Below are 16,997 nucleotides of genomic sequence, written 5' to 3' on the forward strand. Positions count from 1 at the left end.
GCAATGATGGTGCCAACTTGGGCCAGTGAAGCAACATCCTCCACAAGATTGAAGAACAAAACGACAGCAACTTGTCTGTTCCCCTTCCCCCAATTCCCCAGCACTGTTCCATCCCCCCAATTCCCCAATTAAAAATAAATAAATAAATAAATAAATAAATAAAATAAAATAAAAATACTAAAAACATAAAAGCTCCCAATAAAATGCAATAATAATTATCTGGGTAAAAAAAACCCTCCAGACCAGAGTATATGTGTGGATGTTAAATAGTTAATTTTGCACAGCAGAAAATCAAATATTACTTTCAGTGGCGACTTTAATAAAATTAGAAATATATGAAAGAGAAAGTTTTTTTAAAAAACCTCTAGGTGACCACAAACAGAATTATAAAGACAATATAAACCTTCTAAAGAACAGTAGAGGATGAACAAAGAATAGTCCACGTAGTAAGAAAACAACTGTTAAGGCAGCAAAACAAAATGTCAAATTCAATTAATATGATCAAATACACTGGTCATGATAAATGGATTTAAATACCCCTATCTAAAAGATTATCTCAATCAGGGTAAAAATACAAATTCAAAAAATTAAATAAATATACATGTTAGCTAAAAAAATTTAAAAAATGGTGACAAAAATAAAAACTAAAAGAGTAGACAAATATATACATCAGGTATACATAAATGAAAAAAAATGGCAGCTAGCCATGACAATTTCAGAATTAAGAGCAAATGCATTAAATGGATCAAAGCAGGTTTAAAAGTGTGTGGTAATTCACAATCAAACTTTACCACTCATAAAATGATATATTCCTAAGAAATAGCATTTTTTCTTAAACAAAATAAAACACTGGCAGAAACATAATTGTGGGAAACTAACAAATCTCATTCTTAAATAATCTATTTTACAATAAAATATTGTCGGTGCTTTCCACTCAATTAGGTTGTAAACATAACACTACTCTAAAAAAACTTTAATAATTAAAAAAAGAATGATATGATACTTGAACAATATACTTTGAAAGGCTTAACAAATATATATCCAACTTTATATCCTAAGAATGAAGACTACTGCCTAACATTCCTATAACATTGAAAATAAGCATGATAAAAAATACAGATCTTGACTTATAAATTCTCTCAATGTTTTAGCAAATTCCAATTCTCATACTCTTGCTGAATACTTACCATTTCTATCACCATAAAATCCTGGGATGAGAAGTCAGATTATATATTTGAACCAATCAGAAATGGCTCATGTCACCTATGACTATTGTCGGTTACACACTAGACAGTGGGCCAAACCACATAAATAAGCCCTCTGGTAGAAAGTCATCTTTTTGTGAATCCTGCTTAGAAGAAATGTTTGTATAAATCTAAGTTTCTAAAAACAATTTTCTTAAATTAAATGGGGCCAAACGTACAAGACATACAAGGGTTTTCAAAGAGTGGCCCACAGGCCGGCAGCATCCAAACCCCTAAGGATGCTTACAGATTCCTGGACTGCCTCAGACTCCGTAAATCAGACACTTTGTAGGTGAGACCCAAGCACATGCATTTTTAACACGACAGAGAATTTTAAATGCGGCTTTGAAATATGAGCACAGGTGTACTCTGGGTCCCCTAAGGGCCAACTGGCTTTCTAGAGAGAAAGGCTCCATCTCGTAACTTTGATTCATGCACTGAACTGGGAATATGAACCCTCTATCTAAGAGATACAGATTTCAAACCAGCCTGTGGTGAGCCACCAGTTTTTCTTCTGAAACTTGCAATCCATCATGGACAAATGTGTAAAACAGAGAGAATGAATTACTAGTAAATGAAAAATTTTAGAAGACGTTACACAATTCAAGCCCAACTTTTGTCTCAGTAGACTCAACACACAGAAAATTACTTTGACAAATTGCACATACGTTTCCCAATGCTTATTCTCAATTTCTGTATTGCTCTTGTCATGAACAGTTCGGAGGGTGCTGGTCCAGACCATAAAAACAAAAGGAAGCTGCCTAAGTCAACCCATTACATTCACTGGAGGGAAACATCAACAAAGCAGTGACATGGTTCGTGTGTAAGTCCTGCGTGGTGCCCAGACGCAGGGGTGAGGCAGGAGTGAGAACACGAGCGCCTCCTCTGCTTTCTCCGAGGCTACCAGCTCCACAACTCAGAGCGAAAGTGGGTGAAATTATAGGTTTAACTGACATTTGTGTCTGACACTTACCTTTGTTTCTTCCCCAACTGTATTTTCTCTTTCATAATAGTGCTGAAGTTGTAGGTTATGTCTTTCTTCTTCTTCTTTCTTCTTTCTTTCTGCTTCTTTACGTCTCTCTTCAGCTAACCGGATAAGCTCTTCATTTTTTAGCCTTTGCTTTAAAATAAAAAGAAAAAAATATATATGCTCCATATATACATTCTATAGGCCATCCAAACATTTGCTGCCTTATTTGAAATAAAAAGACGCAAAACTGAAGACATAGATGATATAGTATTCTATAACAAAGAAGTTGTCTGCTAAACAATAAAATGTCAGACATCTTTTAGAATATTCTTAGTCGGCCTGAGCTATTTTTTGGCTTAAAAAAGTCATCACTTGTCTCTTAAGTTAGTCTTTCACATGTAACATCCAGTGAATGGATATAGATCTGGTATTTTTTAAATGTAATCCAAGACCGGTCTCCTATCGTAAGTAATACACATCTTTTCAAGTCAAAAGAAAAGTTTCCCTTCTGGACTAGGCAGAGAAAGAGAGCAGGAAACGGCACCTCCTCCTCCTTCTCCCTTTTCCGCTCCTGTTCCTCTTCATACTCTTGCTGGATCCGGGCCCTCTGTTCTGCGAGCCGCTTTTCTTCTTTTTCTTCTTCAAGTCTCAGTCTCTCTCGCTCTGCTTCCTCTCTTTTTTTCTTTTCCTCAATCTGAAGAATCAAACCCAGTTATTGCTTTGTAAACTATTGAAAAGTTAGAATACCATTTCATTTTTCTGAGGATTCTATGAATTCAACATTTGTATCCTCTTTTTGCAAGTGAAATTAAGTCCCTAAATATTTCAGTTTCCTGTATTTTATTAGGGAGGCTACATGAGGTGATGTTGAAGCTATGAGTAACATTCCAGGTCCACCAAATACTTACAAACCATGCGTGACCTTAAGAAACTCTCTTGTTCAGTTTTCTCATTTGGTAAAAACAAAAATTATTAAAGTCTACATCTCAAAGGAGTACTCAAAGAATTGAAGAGAAAATGTATGCAAAAAACATGAAAGTGCCTCCTGTATATTAATGGAAGGTACACAGTACATGATTCATGATTATATTCTATTAATACTCCTACTATATGTCTCAAAGTTCCTTGGCTTGATAAGTATCCTGAAACAACAGTGAAATCAATATTTCAGCATTCAATCGTTCTTTATGCAAGAATTCCTCCCCACCCCCGCCGCAGAATGCCCTTTCTTCTTTCCTATCTACTGACAAGTTGTAAGGTGAAAGAGGATTTTAGCCACAGGATTCATAATTAAGTTATATCCTGAATGTCACTTGGATTGTGCAGTACTGAATATTCTGGGGACATTCGAAGGCAGGTCCAAGATCTGAAAGAAGGGAGCCCTAAGAGAGAGCCTACGTCCTCCACGAATTAAGTAGGGCAGCAGGGGTGCTGGTACTCATGATACTGGCGTAAGGCACCAATAGATTTGAGTTACTCTTAAGTATGGATTGAGTGTGGCTACTTATATTATTTTTACTGTTCTCGGCTGCATTGCCTCTAGCTTCAAGAGTGTTATATCTAGTGCTGTTAATCTTTTGAGCTGTAAGAACTTTCATCTTCTTACAGGTCCCATGGTTTCACATGCTAGGGCTTTTTCCACACGTCTTTCTCACATCACTATTAAATATGCACAATCCTAATATTTAGTACTATGCAGTGTGCACAGAATCACTTCTTCAAGTACAACATACGTAGAGAAAACATCACTTATGATCCATATTCATACAACAAAACCTCATTGGACACTCAGTTCCCCTTTCTTCCTACTCCATGAAAAAAAAATCATAATCACAGGGCCACGTCTCCACAGAGGGTCTCAATCATAAATATTTATACACCTAAAGAACCACGGAAATGCCATTCCAACAGAAAAGTAGTTCAACAGAAAGAGGAAAGCTATATTCTAGGTGAGTGGTTTTTAAACTGTATGATCCAAAAGTGCATCAAGGGTCATGCAAGTATTTTACTAAATGTATTTTTAAAGCTGTAATTTAAAATGTTATCTAAACACTCGCATGTTGTTTACCAGATTTTAACCACACGAAGACTTCTGCTTCATTCACTTAAACTAACGGTATAATTATTTGTGCAAACATACAGCCAAGGCCACTCTGGCCATCCTTGTGCACAGATGTGAACATTTTACAACATTTCTTTCAACAGTTAAGTTTGGGGATCTTTCTTGTCTGGCATTATACTGTTGATAGTAATAATAAATGCCATTTAGCTACTTTACATTTTCTTAGAATTCTGTTAGATTTTGTTTTGGGCACAAAAGGCGAGGGGCTAGAACGTAGCTACCAGAAACCCTGTCTGTGAGCACCATTTGAGAGCGATCCACCCACAGGCACATGGAGGCCTGGGGGGAAGACCCGACAGCTGAACTCACTCTGAAACTACCCTCGTCAACGCTTCCCCATTACTAGTGTTTTGTCCGGAGGGAAAGACCACTCCTAGAGTGCCTAGAAATACTAAGTTCGGAAGCTTACAATGTGATACGGGGACTTGAGTTCAAGCACTGGTCTCACCATTTGCTAGTTCTGCCATGACGCTCGAGCCTCTTGGCCCATTTTAGTTGCGTGTCATAAAATAATACCTTCCTCAGAGTTTTGAGGTTTAATGAAACACTATATGTAAAAGAATCTTACAAAAAAATAACGGGCTATACAATCGCAAGATTTTATCTATTTATTTATTTCCGGAGTTCTACCCTAGACGATGCCAACACTCGCTAAGTACAACAGGAGTTACTGACATTTGGACTTGCTGTCATTATGGGCAACATCCCACAGGGCCTTTCAAGTTCAAAGGGTGACTCTATGCCCCTCAATCTGTGGCTACCTGACTTCTGTGGCCAATACCCTTGGGGGCCTCTGATGCCACTCTCTTACATTCAGCATGTCTATTCATTTTGTCAACCCTTAGAAAGGGCTTTCCATCCATTTCCACTGTCACCACTCTAGTAAAACACCCTGCTTCCAATGTTAATCCTCCAATAATACACGCTAAACATTAATGCCAGATCAATCATCCCTAACACTGCATCTATTATGCCCTTGCTTTACATAAGAGTCCATTATAATTAGGATCAGAAAGAAGATATGTTTGAGTAGAATCTCTTTAAGAGGAATTTAAGAGGTTGGGATTCGATTACACAGCCTTAAATGTCAGACTAAGGAATTTGGACAATTCTTGTAGAAAAGAAAACCTACACCCAGGTTCTGAGTAAAAAGGAATAACATGTGAAGTCATATCAAAAGAAAATTAACCAGAGGATTAATCTGACGCTGGGAAGCCAATACCGGCAGCGAGGGGAGGGGAGGAGAGAAGACACGGAGTCCCTCAAGGGCAGGTCCCACGTCCATCTCAGGCTCCCTCCCTAGCAGTCAGCACAGGGTGGGAGCTCAGTAAGTCCCTGCTTAATAAACACTGGATGCCCAAGTGTCTTCCCTTGGGCATTTCTACTATTTTAAATGCTTTTTGTTTACATACATAGATGTGGCAAACAATTGCAAAATGTGATTACATCTAATTTTTATTTATTTACAATCTATACCATTGAGTCAAGAATATCAAAATTTGGGGGGAAAAAACTTGGTTTTCTACTAACACATAAGCATCCAGAAAGACTAATTCTATGCCTAATAGGTGAATATTTTATTGTCTTTCAGTTTTAGAAATTTCATTACTCTTTAACGGTTAATGATTTAATAAAGCTTAGAAAAAATTAAGTTAATTGGTATACCTGGCATGTCTCCTGATTGCTTTTTCATATATGTGATATAAATTTTAGTGCCTATATCGGATATATATCTGACATTATAGGTAAATGCATGGCATTATTCTTTATCCTATGGATAAAATCTTTGCAAGTTTAGTTTGTTAAAACTCTTAATGAAACTTTGAAACGATGATTAAATAAGCATTTCACCTGAAAACGAAGAAAATTCTTGTATACTTCTTGCTGTTTAATCTGAAGTTCAGTTGGAGGCTCACCAAATATATTTCCCCGAGCAAAAGGAGAGCTCTGTGTTTGCATATGACCTTCAAAGAGAAATATTGCAAAAACATTCCATTAGCCAATGCTTAAAAAATGTAAATCTTAAAGAATGAAGAATTTGCTACTAAATTCATATTTTGAAAAATTGTTCTAAATATAGAAGTCCAGAGATTACAATCAGAAAAGGAAGGCAGCGATTAGAATTTGAAGACCAGATAAAAAGTAATGAAAGAAAAATGGTGAAATTAAAATAAAATTAATAGTTGAAAAGTCGTAATATATATCTATACCTGAAAGACATCAAGAAAACATAAAAGCTAACACCTAAACAACTCTGATCACAGCAAAGGCTTTAAAGTAAAATTTATGGAGAAGAAAAAAGTATGTTTTAAGTTCTTATGTATGTAAATATACTTTCTGTAAGAATACTGCTTAATCACATATTAAAATGTACTATGTATACATATATAAAAAAATTTCTAAAATTGTTTTTAAAAAATCAGTAATTCCAAAAAATCTTCCCATCTGTGGTTAAAACAACAGATTACAAAATCAGATATAAGAACATTTTTTATAAATTAGAACTCTTAATAAAAAATTTTTTATTTGAAAATTCTACTGAATTACTGGGATAGAAACATGAATAATGAAAGTGTTATCTATTACCTATTAGTATTATACATTCTGGGAAAGAAAAAAAAATTTCATAAAAGCAACTTGAAAAATAATTATACCCCAGGAGTCTCTTTGAATGCAGAAAGAAAAAAAATTGTATTTAAATTTAAGCCTCACGAAACGTTTTATATAATTTTTTATTTACCAACTCATTCTTTATACCATCAATCTAAAGCACTTAATTCTTTCACTCATGTAGTTTGTGTAGACAGACTGCTTTGCAGTTTGGCTGCTGTTTAGGTATTTGCCACTGTATTTAAATTTATTAATGCTTATTTGAATAGATCAGCGGAAAGCCAAATCAATACATACACATTACAATCTTATGCTATGGTGGGAAAACTGATTAGCAAAACAAAACTGAGTGGTATGTTTCACTTTAATGATCACTCAAATTCTAAGCCTTTGGAGCAATTAGAGAAGAAATATTAGAGACAGACAAGTTTTTCTACAAGTATATAAATTATAAGATAAAACCACAAGGAAATGCTTGCTTTGTACAAAAAAAATGGAAATGTATCTAGATATCACTATAAGCCAAAAAATAAATTTAAGCCTAATTAGTATAGACTTCATAAATATGGTTCGTCAGCCAAGAACCACTAAGTAAAAGAAAAAAATGAACATTAGGAAAGGCCTCAAAAACAGACCTAATGAACACAAAACATTAGAGGATAATTCTAACATTAAATGTGCAGGTATATTCAAGTTCCCTAAGGCCTTTAAAATATTAAGCGCTACATACTCATGTGTGCATGTACATATGTATGTGTATGCACATATACATATATGTACGTGTACATACACTCATACACATGTATGATGGCACAGCAACTAATTAGGTGACTTTGGATAGGTTCTTGCATTCAGAAAGTCTATTTTATGTTAATTCTTAGGGAATGAAAGTTAGTTTAGGGAATTTCAATTCACACAAAAAAAGAAAACGTTGGGGGCTACAGACAACAAATCCTGCTGCAATTATTCAATCATCAAGTTTGTGCTCTTTCTTGGCACGGGGTTACGGAAACTTTACGTTTCCTGGGTTTTGCTTAATAAGCAGGGCTAAATGCCTAAAAGTGTTATGACTAAGACACAGAAAGTGCTAGGCTGAGGCAGAACTATAAACAATGCTGTGTGTGGAAGAAAAGGGTAGAGAAGGAGTCTGTAGCACTGAGCTCTCAATACAGATCACTAGAAGAAAAAGCAAATGAAGAGAAAAATAATGAGAATCAGAAAGAAGCCAAACTTCTCTCTTAGCAGCAATAATATGATGAAAAAAGGTGCTTTGGTGCTCCTATTGAACACTGAATTATTACAGACCGAGAGTGGGAGCCAAATCAGTAACTTCATCAAAATCAAAAGTTCCAATTTTACGCTCCAAAAATCCAAACTGGATCTACTGGGTAAAAAAAGTCTACTGTGGATCAGAGAAAGCAAGCATTTTCTGGTAAGTAGTGCAAACAGTGGGACAGGCCGCCCATGGAAACAAACAACCCATCTCCTGAAGGGTTCAAAACTGGAGCAGGAGCAGTCGCACATCAAAGGCTTGCAAGATGCAAGGCCAGGATTCTAATCACAGTTTCCCATTTAATCTGCCCATTTGACCAATAAGTCACATGGGTAAAAAAATAAAATAAAACAATTTTAAGTCAGGGCTATTCTAGGATTTCCTAATGTAAAGTCCTTTTCTAGTCTAAAATTGAAACTTCTGTGAAAGTACAAAAGCAGAATTTGTAGTAAATAAACTGTTAATTTTATAGGTATCAACTTGCTTTGATTTTAAATATGTAACATTTTCATATATATTTGATAAAAAAAGATGATGACAATTTTTCCTGGCAAGTCATAAAGAAAGATATTAAGTAATTTTCAATTTACAGAACATTTAATTGAAGGATGTTGCTTAATAGCAAATCAAAGATATTTGCTTAAGAAAGGGAGGAGGGCTGGCTGAGTGGCTCAGTTGGTTAAGAGCTCACTCAAGAGTGAGAGCTCTGAGAAACAGGGTCACCGGTTCAATTCCCAGCCCAAGCTGAGCTGCCGCTGAGCTGCCAAGATGGTTCAGCTAAAAAAAAAAAAAGAAGGGGGACCTGACCAGATATCAAATTAAATTTTTAATTATTTCATTTCTTCGTACATTGTGGTTTACAAGGGAAGGCAAAGGATTACAAAACAAGCAAAAAATGAATTTCATTGTACAGTTTATCATACCACATGGGAACCCCCTCACTAATTCAAACAGTTATGGGTATAAGAAGCAAATTGTGTGTGTAAAAAAAACAATTTGATTTTTAAGCAGTGTCCTCTCACTAGCAAAATTAAAATGTTATCAGCAGCTAAAACATATATAAGCAAGTTACAAAGCTGAGAAAAAGTTGTTAAAAAGCCAACTATATTTCCCTATTCACTTTTTTTTAAATACCTCTAAAGAAAAGATACTGTAAATAGCAAGAATAACATGTTATGCTTCCTGACTCAGAGTAACCAAATTCTCAAAATTAAAATAAGACTGTCAGAGAAATGAAGAGAAATGTTACTGAACAACTTTAGAAAGGTAAAAGAAAAAATAGAACGTGATTAAAAACCTGAGTTTTTATTTGCAGAATCTTCTAGGTTCTCAGCATTTGAAGTGGCTAAATTTTGGTCTAGAGATACAACAGCCCTTTTATCTTCATATGTTCTTGCATCTGGGTTATGGTAGGCATCTATATTTTGTCTGTGCATCCTATTCAAATCAGCTGAGAGGGAAAAATAAGCCATTTATTTCAATAAATACATGTCTATAATCAGTATGCTTAATACATTTTCTTAAAGTAGGGAATCTGAGAGAAAAACAATAGGACAGAGCTAGAATAATACAATGATATATTGGTGCCTTGAAAAGAGAAACAAAATTATCAAAACTTTAAAAATTTTTTAAATAACCTTACAAAATAAACTCAAAATCAGTAGAAAACGTAAGACTATATAGATCTTTGACAACCCATAAAAAAACCATATTTATATCTTACGTGACTGCAGAACAAGGAATCTCTTTAATACAAAAAAATATAGCAACAATTCAAAACAAGTCGTAGTGCAATTTATCTAACATCATTAGCGTTCCTAATGAAAATAATATAATCATGTGGAGTTTTAAAACATAGCCACAAATTCTTTGACAATCTTCCCTTAAAAGATGGAGCTCAATGCCCCTCCCCTTGAGTGTGGCCCAGAGTTCATAACTCACTCTTATGAATATAAGATTGCAGAATGATGGTATATGACTCCTCCAAGGCTATTTCATAAATGACATTATGGTCTCCATCTTGCTTGATCTACTGCATCACTCACTCTGAACAAAGCCAACTATCATATTACAAGGACACTGAAGGAGCCCACATGACCAGAAACTGAGGCCTCCTTCCTGAGCCATGTGACAGCCATATGGGAAATGGACTCTCCAGTCCAGTCAAGCCTTCAGATGGCAACAGCCCACATTCTGACATCTTGGACTACAACGTCAGGAGAGGCCCTACGACAGAACCATCCAGCCAACTACTCACAAATTACTGACCCGCAGGACTGCAAGATAATAAATATTTGTTATTTTAAAACACGTCAGGGTCCTTTGTTACACAATGATAGCACATACACATGGCAAAAATCTGAGCATGAAGGACTGGGTCACATAACCGGTCAGTCTTAAAAACAGACCAGAATGACTGAAGAACTGAAAAGCTTTCACAAATAAAAAGTAGTTCTCCACAAACCACTTGGATAGTATGGCAACAGTAAAGCAAATAAATCTGGATATAAGAAGTAATTATCAGGCAGCCTGTTGTGTTCAAGGATGTATTTTGAACACAAATCACAATGAGAACACCAGACAACATGGCAAGTAACATGTGAATGTTACCAAAGGGCATGAGCGTTCAGAATCAGGAAAGTTCACATCCTGTTGCAAAATTTGGGACAAGGTGGATTAGATACCGGGTAGGAGCTTCACAGGTGAAGGAGGGTGGGAAAGCATAAAAAAGAAACAGAGCGATGTGCAAAACAGCTGCAAGGGGGTACAACATGGAGAGTGTTCTGGCAACATTAATGTAGTCCCGCTTGACAAGAGCACAAAACACACGCAATAGAGCACTGAGAAATAAGATAGGAAAGTGCAGATTAGGTGCCTATTCTGGAATATTCTACAGCACAAGCTGCTGATTCTCAATTCTGCTCTGCGGTATTTTCTATCACCAGAGTGCAGTGCACCAAGCTCACTGCTCCAGATGATACCCAGGCGGCAGCTCTGTTCCCAAGCTAGCGAGGCTCAGGGAACGCAAGCTTGTTTTGCTGTTCACCTACACAAACCATAAATTAAGATACAAATACCCTACACGCAAGCAAACACTATGATAAGCTTCAAAATCAACAGCCATGCTACAATTTACTGTTGTGATTACACATGGCCCTCTCAATTAGAATATAGCCAATATATTTATATAAAAGGAAAATTAATTCCAGCAGAATACGTAATTATTATTTAAGATTTAAGACTATCAGATTCAACAATCAAAACAAATCCATACTCAGCTTTATTGGAAAAAACGATCTGTCAATCTGTCATTGCCTTACATCTGAAACTAATATAATAGTGTATGGTAGCTATATTTTAATAAAAATCTTAAAAAAAAAAACATCAGTCACTCCTTGTCTATCTTTCCATGAGGTAGGGCAGTAACAGGTTTAAACTCAGCTAAAAGATGAAAATAAAAAAAGGCACTTTGGTCAAGAGCATAATTTGCCAACTGCAAAGATGTCACTGAAAAAGGGCCTTTATTTCAAATGTAAGTCATCATATGTAATACAAAACTGCTAGCATTACAAGAATTCTACAATAAACAGAATTACAAAAGAAAATGTCACAGGTTCACAAGTGGGAAAAATAATTCCACTCCTTGAACAATTTATCATAGCAGGCTAAATTATAAGATACCTATAGGTAAACAATACATAAATAGTACCATATTTCCCCATGTATAAGACACATGCTTTTTCAAAAAATTTGGGGTCTAAAAACTGGGTGCATCTTATACAGTGGTTGTAGATTTTTTTCACTTGTATTTCCCACTTTTTTGCACTTGTTTTTGCGCTCATTGTTGGTTTTTTTACGACACACCCAGTTTTTAGACCCCAAAGTTTTCGAAAAAGGGTGCGTCTTATACATGGGAAAATACGATACTTAAATTTTTTCATTCCTTATTTTATTTTATAATCTTTATTTTTTAATGAACTTAAATGAATACTTTGAAATTAAAATTAACTTTACAAATTAGTTGTTCTTAGTGCTCTCGTAGAAAATACCGAAACATTTTAAAGAAAATGACCAAGATACATTAACAATTACCACAGGTCCAGTATTATTCAGAAATTCATGGCTGACATACTAACGCTTTTATAATGAGTCAATTTGGAGGGTTCATGAAAATCTCCAACTCTGGCACTACTACTGACACGTATTTCATATTAACCTAGTTTAAAATAGATACACTTACTTAGAGAAATTAGTCTCTAAGAAAAATAAAAAGTTTAACTGGTGGTCCATAAAATAAATCTCACAAACTGAAAAACACTGAAATAACAAAAAGTATATAGTCTCTGAACAAAACTATACACTCGAAGTGAATAAAAGAAAGCATCTGGAAAACACCCAAATATTTGGAAATTTTAAAAACTCATTTCTAAATAATCAATGGTTCAAAGGAAAATTAGAAAACTGAATTGAATGCAAATGAAAACACAACTTATTGAAATTTGTGAGATGCAGTTAAAACAGGACTCAGAGGGAAATTTGTAGTTTTTAAATACAATTATTAAGGGGGAAAAGGTCTCAAATCATAACCTAAGTTTCTACATCAAGAAATTAGAAAAAGAAAATTAAGCACATAGCAAACTAAAGGAAGAAAACAGAGATAAGAGCTAAAAGCAATAAATCGGGAAGAGAGAAACAACAGAGGGGAAAAAAATCAATGAAAACAAAAGCTGGTTCTATGAAAAGACCAATAAAATGAATAAATCTCCAGCCAGACTATTTAAGAATAAGAGAAAAGAAAATTACAAATATCACGAATGAAGAAGCCATCACTGTAGATACTACAGACATTAAAAAAATAATGAAATATTAACTTTATGCCAATAAATTCAGAAACTTGGATGAAATGAGTAAATTCTTTGATTCAAACCACCCAAGTTCACACAAGGAGAAATAAATTAAATATCTCTTTATCTGTTAAAGAAATTGAATCATAGTTTAAAACATTCCCTATGACAACTTCCAGACCAGATGGCTTCACTGGTGAATTCTACCAAAGAAGAGAAAACTTCCCAATTCAGAGTGTGAGGCCAGCATTATCCTGATCCCAAAACCAGACAACAACATTTTAAGGAAAGAAAAACAGACAAATATCCCTTATGATCCTAGATGCAAAAATCTCTAACAAAATATTAGCAAATCAAATTATACAACACATGAAAAAGACAATACAGTATAACTAAATAAGGTTTATGCCAGATGAGAAATTGATTCAACATTCAAAAAAAGTCAGTGTAATCCACCATTTATCAACGGAGTAAAAAAGAAAGACAAGATTATCATTTGAAAAGATGTAGAAAAACACTTGACAAAATTCAACATACATTCATGATGAAAACTGAGCAGGAATAGGAGAGAACGTCCTAGACCTGATGAAGAATAAAATCTACAAAAACCTATACAGCTAACATTATACTAAATGGTGAAAGACTGAAAATGCTTTCTACGTAAAATCAGGAACAAGACAAGGTTGTCTGCTCTCATGATTTTTAAACATTGTACAGGAGTTTCTAACTAGCGCGAAAGGCAAATAAAATAAGTAAAAAGCATTCAGATTAAAAAGGAAGAAATAAAACTGTTTGCAAATCACATAATTATCTACATTAAAAAAAGAATCCCAAAACTATACAAAAAAACTACTAAAACTAACGAGTTCAGCATGGACAATAGGCAAAAATCAACTATGCTTCTATAAATCAGCAATGAACAAATTGATATTAGTATTTTTTTGTTTTGTTTTGTTGTTTTAGCTGAGCCATCCTGCCACCTGTTCGCAGCTCAGCAGCTGCTCAGCTTGGGCCAGGACTTGAACTGCTGTTGCTCAGAGCTCAAACTCTTGAGCAAGCTCTTAGCCAACTGAGCCACTCAGCCGGCCCCGATATTAGTATTTTTTTAATGTATCATTTAAATAGCATCAAAATACATGAAATGCTTATGGATGCAATTAATAAAATATGTTACAAGATCTTAAAATATTGCTGAGAGGTTAACTAATAGTAATAAGTGGATATTCCACATTTATGAATAAAAAAACTTAATACTATTAAGATGCTAGCTGTCCCAAAACAGTTCTATAAAGTCAAAGCTATACCAATGAAAATCCCACCACAATTATTTGTTGAGGTTGAGCTGATATAATTTATATGAAAATATAAAGGAAATCAAGTTGCCAAAACAATCTTGAAAAAGAAAAACAAAGTTGGAAGACTCACACTTATTAATTTTCAAAACTTGCTACGAAGCTACAGTAATCAAGAGAGTGTGGCGTGGGTATAAGGACAGACATCTGGATCAGCGGAACAGAACTGAGAATTCAGAAATAATTTTATGGTCAACTGATTTTCAGCAAAGGTACCTCGGCAATTCAATGTGGAAAATGTTCTAAAATTGATTGTGTGATTGTAGCACAACTCTGTGAATATACTAAGAACTACCAAACTGTACACTTTAAATGGCTGAGTTGGATGGTATGGGAATTAGATCTCAATAAAGCTATTATATATATATATATATATATATATATATATATATATATATACACACACACACACACACACACACACACACACACACACACACACACACACATATATATATATATATAAAAGCAAAGACAGAAAGCTAGAGAAACTGTCGGATCTGAACAGACTCAAGTGGCATGACAACTGAATGCAATCTGGCATCCTGGACTAGAACCTGGAACAGAAGAAACCATCAGGGCTTTCCGGTAAGATGGCAGAACAGACACTGTGCTGACTGCCTCCCAAGATCACATCAAAATTACAAATAATTTATAAGATATTCAACCTCGGAAATTCCCTGGACACTAGATGAGCAGAACCTCTAAATGAAGGACTTAAAGAGGAGGCCACGTGGAGTCTGGTAGGAGGGGCGGAGACAAGAGAGGGCGAACCCTATGAAGGACACCTCAGCGGTGGGTAGGCTCCTCCAATTGGGGGAGAGACCCTCCGGCCCCACACCGTGCTCACCAGCCCAGAGTTACTTTGCCGGGAAGAGGAGTTCTACGATAGCTGAAATCATATCATGCATCTTCTCTGATCACAATGCTATAAAACTAGAAATCAATTATAAAAAGAAACCTGGAAAGCACACAAATACATGGAGACTGAATAATATGCTACTAAATAGCAAGTGAGTGGGTCAAAACTGAGATCAAGGAAGAAATCAAAAGCTATCTCAAGACAAATGACAATGAAAACACAACAACTCAAAATCTATGGGATGCAGCGAAAGCAGTCATAAGAGGAAAATTCATAGCAATGCAGAAACAAATCTAAAGCAACAAGATCAATCTCATATCAACAGACTATCTTTACACCTAAGGGAACTGGACAAAGAACAGCAAAACAAGCCCAAAGTGAGTACAAGGAAGGAAATAATAAAGAGCAGAGCAGAAATAAATGAAATAGAGACCAAAAAAAAAAATACAAAAGATCAATGAAACGAAGAGCTGGTTTTTTGAAAAGATAAACAAAATCGACAAACTCTTAGCCAGACTCACCAAGAAAAAGAGAGAGATGACCCAAATTAAATAAAATCAGAAATGAAAGAGGGGAAGTGACAACAGATGCCACAGAAATACAGGAAATTGTAAGAAACTACTACGAGCAACTATATGCCAACAAATTTGACAATCTGGAAGAAATGGATAAAATTCTAGAAGCTTACAATCTACGAAGTCTGAACCAAGAAGAAACAGAAACTCTGAACAGACTGATTACTACCAAATAAACTGAGTCAGTAATCAACAAGCTTCCAACAAACAAAAGTCCTGGACCAGATGGCTTCACAGGTGAATTTTACAAAACATTAAAGAAATAATGACTGAGAACTTCCCTACCCTGGTGAAGGAAACTGACATACAAGCCCAGGAAGTGCAGAGAGTTCCAAACAAGCTGAACCCAAACAGGTTCAAAACAGGTAAAAAATAATTAATACCTATTCTCCTCAAACTATTCCAAAAAATACAGAAGGAGGAAAGGCTCCCAAGCATATTTTATGAGGCCGCTATTACTCTGATCCCAAAATCAGACAAAGATATTACAAAAAAAGAAAACTACAGGCCGATATCCCTAATGAACATAGATGCAAAAATCCTCAACAAAATACTAGCAAACCGAATTCAGCGTCACATTAAAAAGATCATACACCACGATCAATTGTGATTCATTCCTGGTATGCAAGTTTGGTTCAATATCTGCAAATCAATTAACGTAACACATCACATTAATAAAATGAAAAATATCATATGATCATATCAATAGATGCTGAAAAAGCATTTGACAAAATCCAGCAACCATTTATGATAAAAACTCTTAGCAAAGTGGGAATAGTGGGATCATATCTCAACATAATAAAGACCATATATGATAAGTCCACAGCAAACATCATACTCAATGGGGAAAGGCTAAAAGCTTTCCCCTTAAAATCAGGAATAAGATAAGGCTGCCAATTTTCACCACTTCTACTCAACATAGTTCTGGAAGTTCTGGCCCAGCAATCAGACAAGAAAATGAAATAAAAGGCAGCCAAATTGCAAAGGAAGAAGTAAAATTGTCCTTATATGCAGATGACATACTATATAGAGAGAATCCCAAACACTCTACCAAAAAACTGTTAGAACTGATAAATGAATTTAGTAAGGTAGCAGGATACAAAATTAACATTCAGAAATCAGTTGCATTTGTATACACCAATAAT

At 35.1% G+C, this 16,997-nt stretch overlaps 1 protein-coding gene across 1 annotated transcript in view; it reads right to left on the bottom strand.

Annotated features, from left to right (window-relative positions):
• The window catches only part of CSPP1 (centrosome and spindle pole associated protein 1), a 117,483-nt gene that overhangs the window by 29,732 nt on the left and 70,754 nt on the right, over window positions 1-16,997 (bottom strand). Inside the window, exons 18-20 of the mRNA XM_019630312.1 lie at window positions 6,188-6,300; window positions 2,759-2,908; window positions 2,218-2,364 (exon numbers count right to left, since the gene is read on the bottom strand). Of these exons, the coding sequence (XP_019485857.1) occupies window positions 2,218-2,364; window positions 2,759-2,908; window positions 6,188-6,300 (410 nt within the window). The remainder of the gene's footprint in view (window positions 1-2,217; window positions 2,365-2,758; window positions 2,909-6,187; window positions 6,301-16,997) is intronic.

Source organism: Hipposideros armiger, unplaced genomic scaffold (assembly GCF_001890085.2).
Source record: "Hipposideros armiger isolate ML-2016 unplaced genomic scaffold, ASM189008v1 scaffold_900, whole genome shotgun sequence".
In the NCBI taxonomy this organism is placed as follows: Eukaryota; Metazoa; Chordata; class Mammalia; order Chiroptera; family Hipposideridae; genus Hipposideros; species Hipposideros armiger.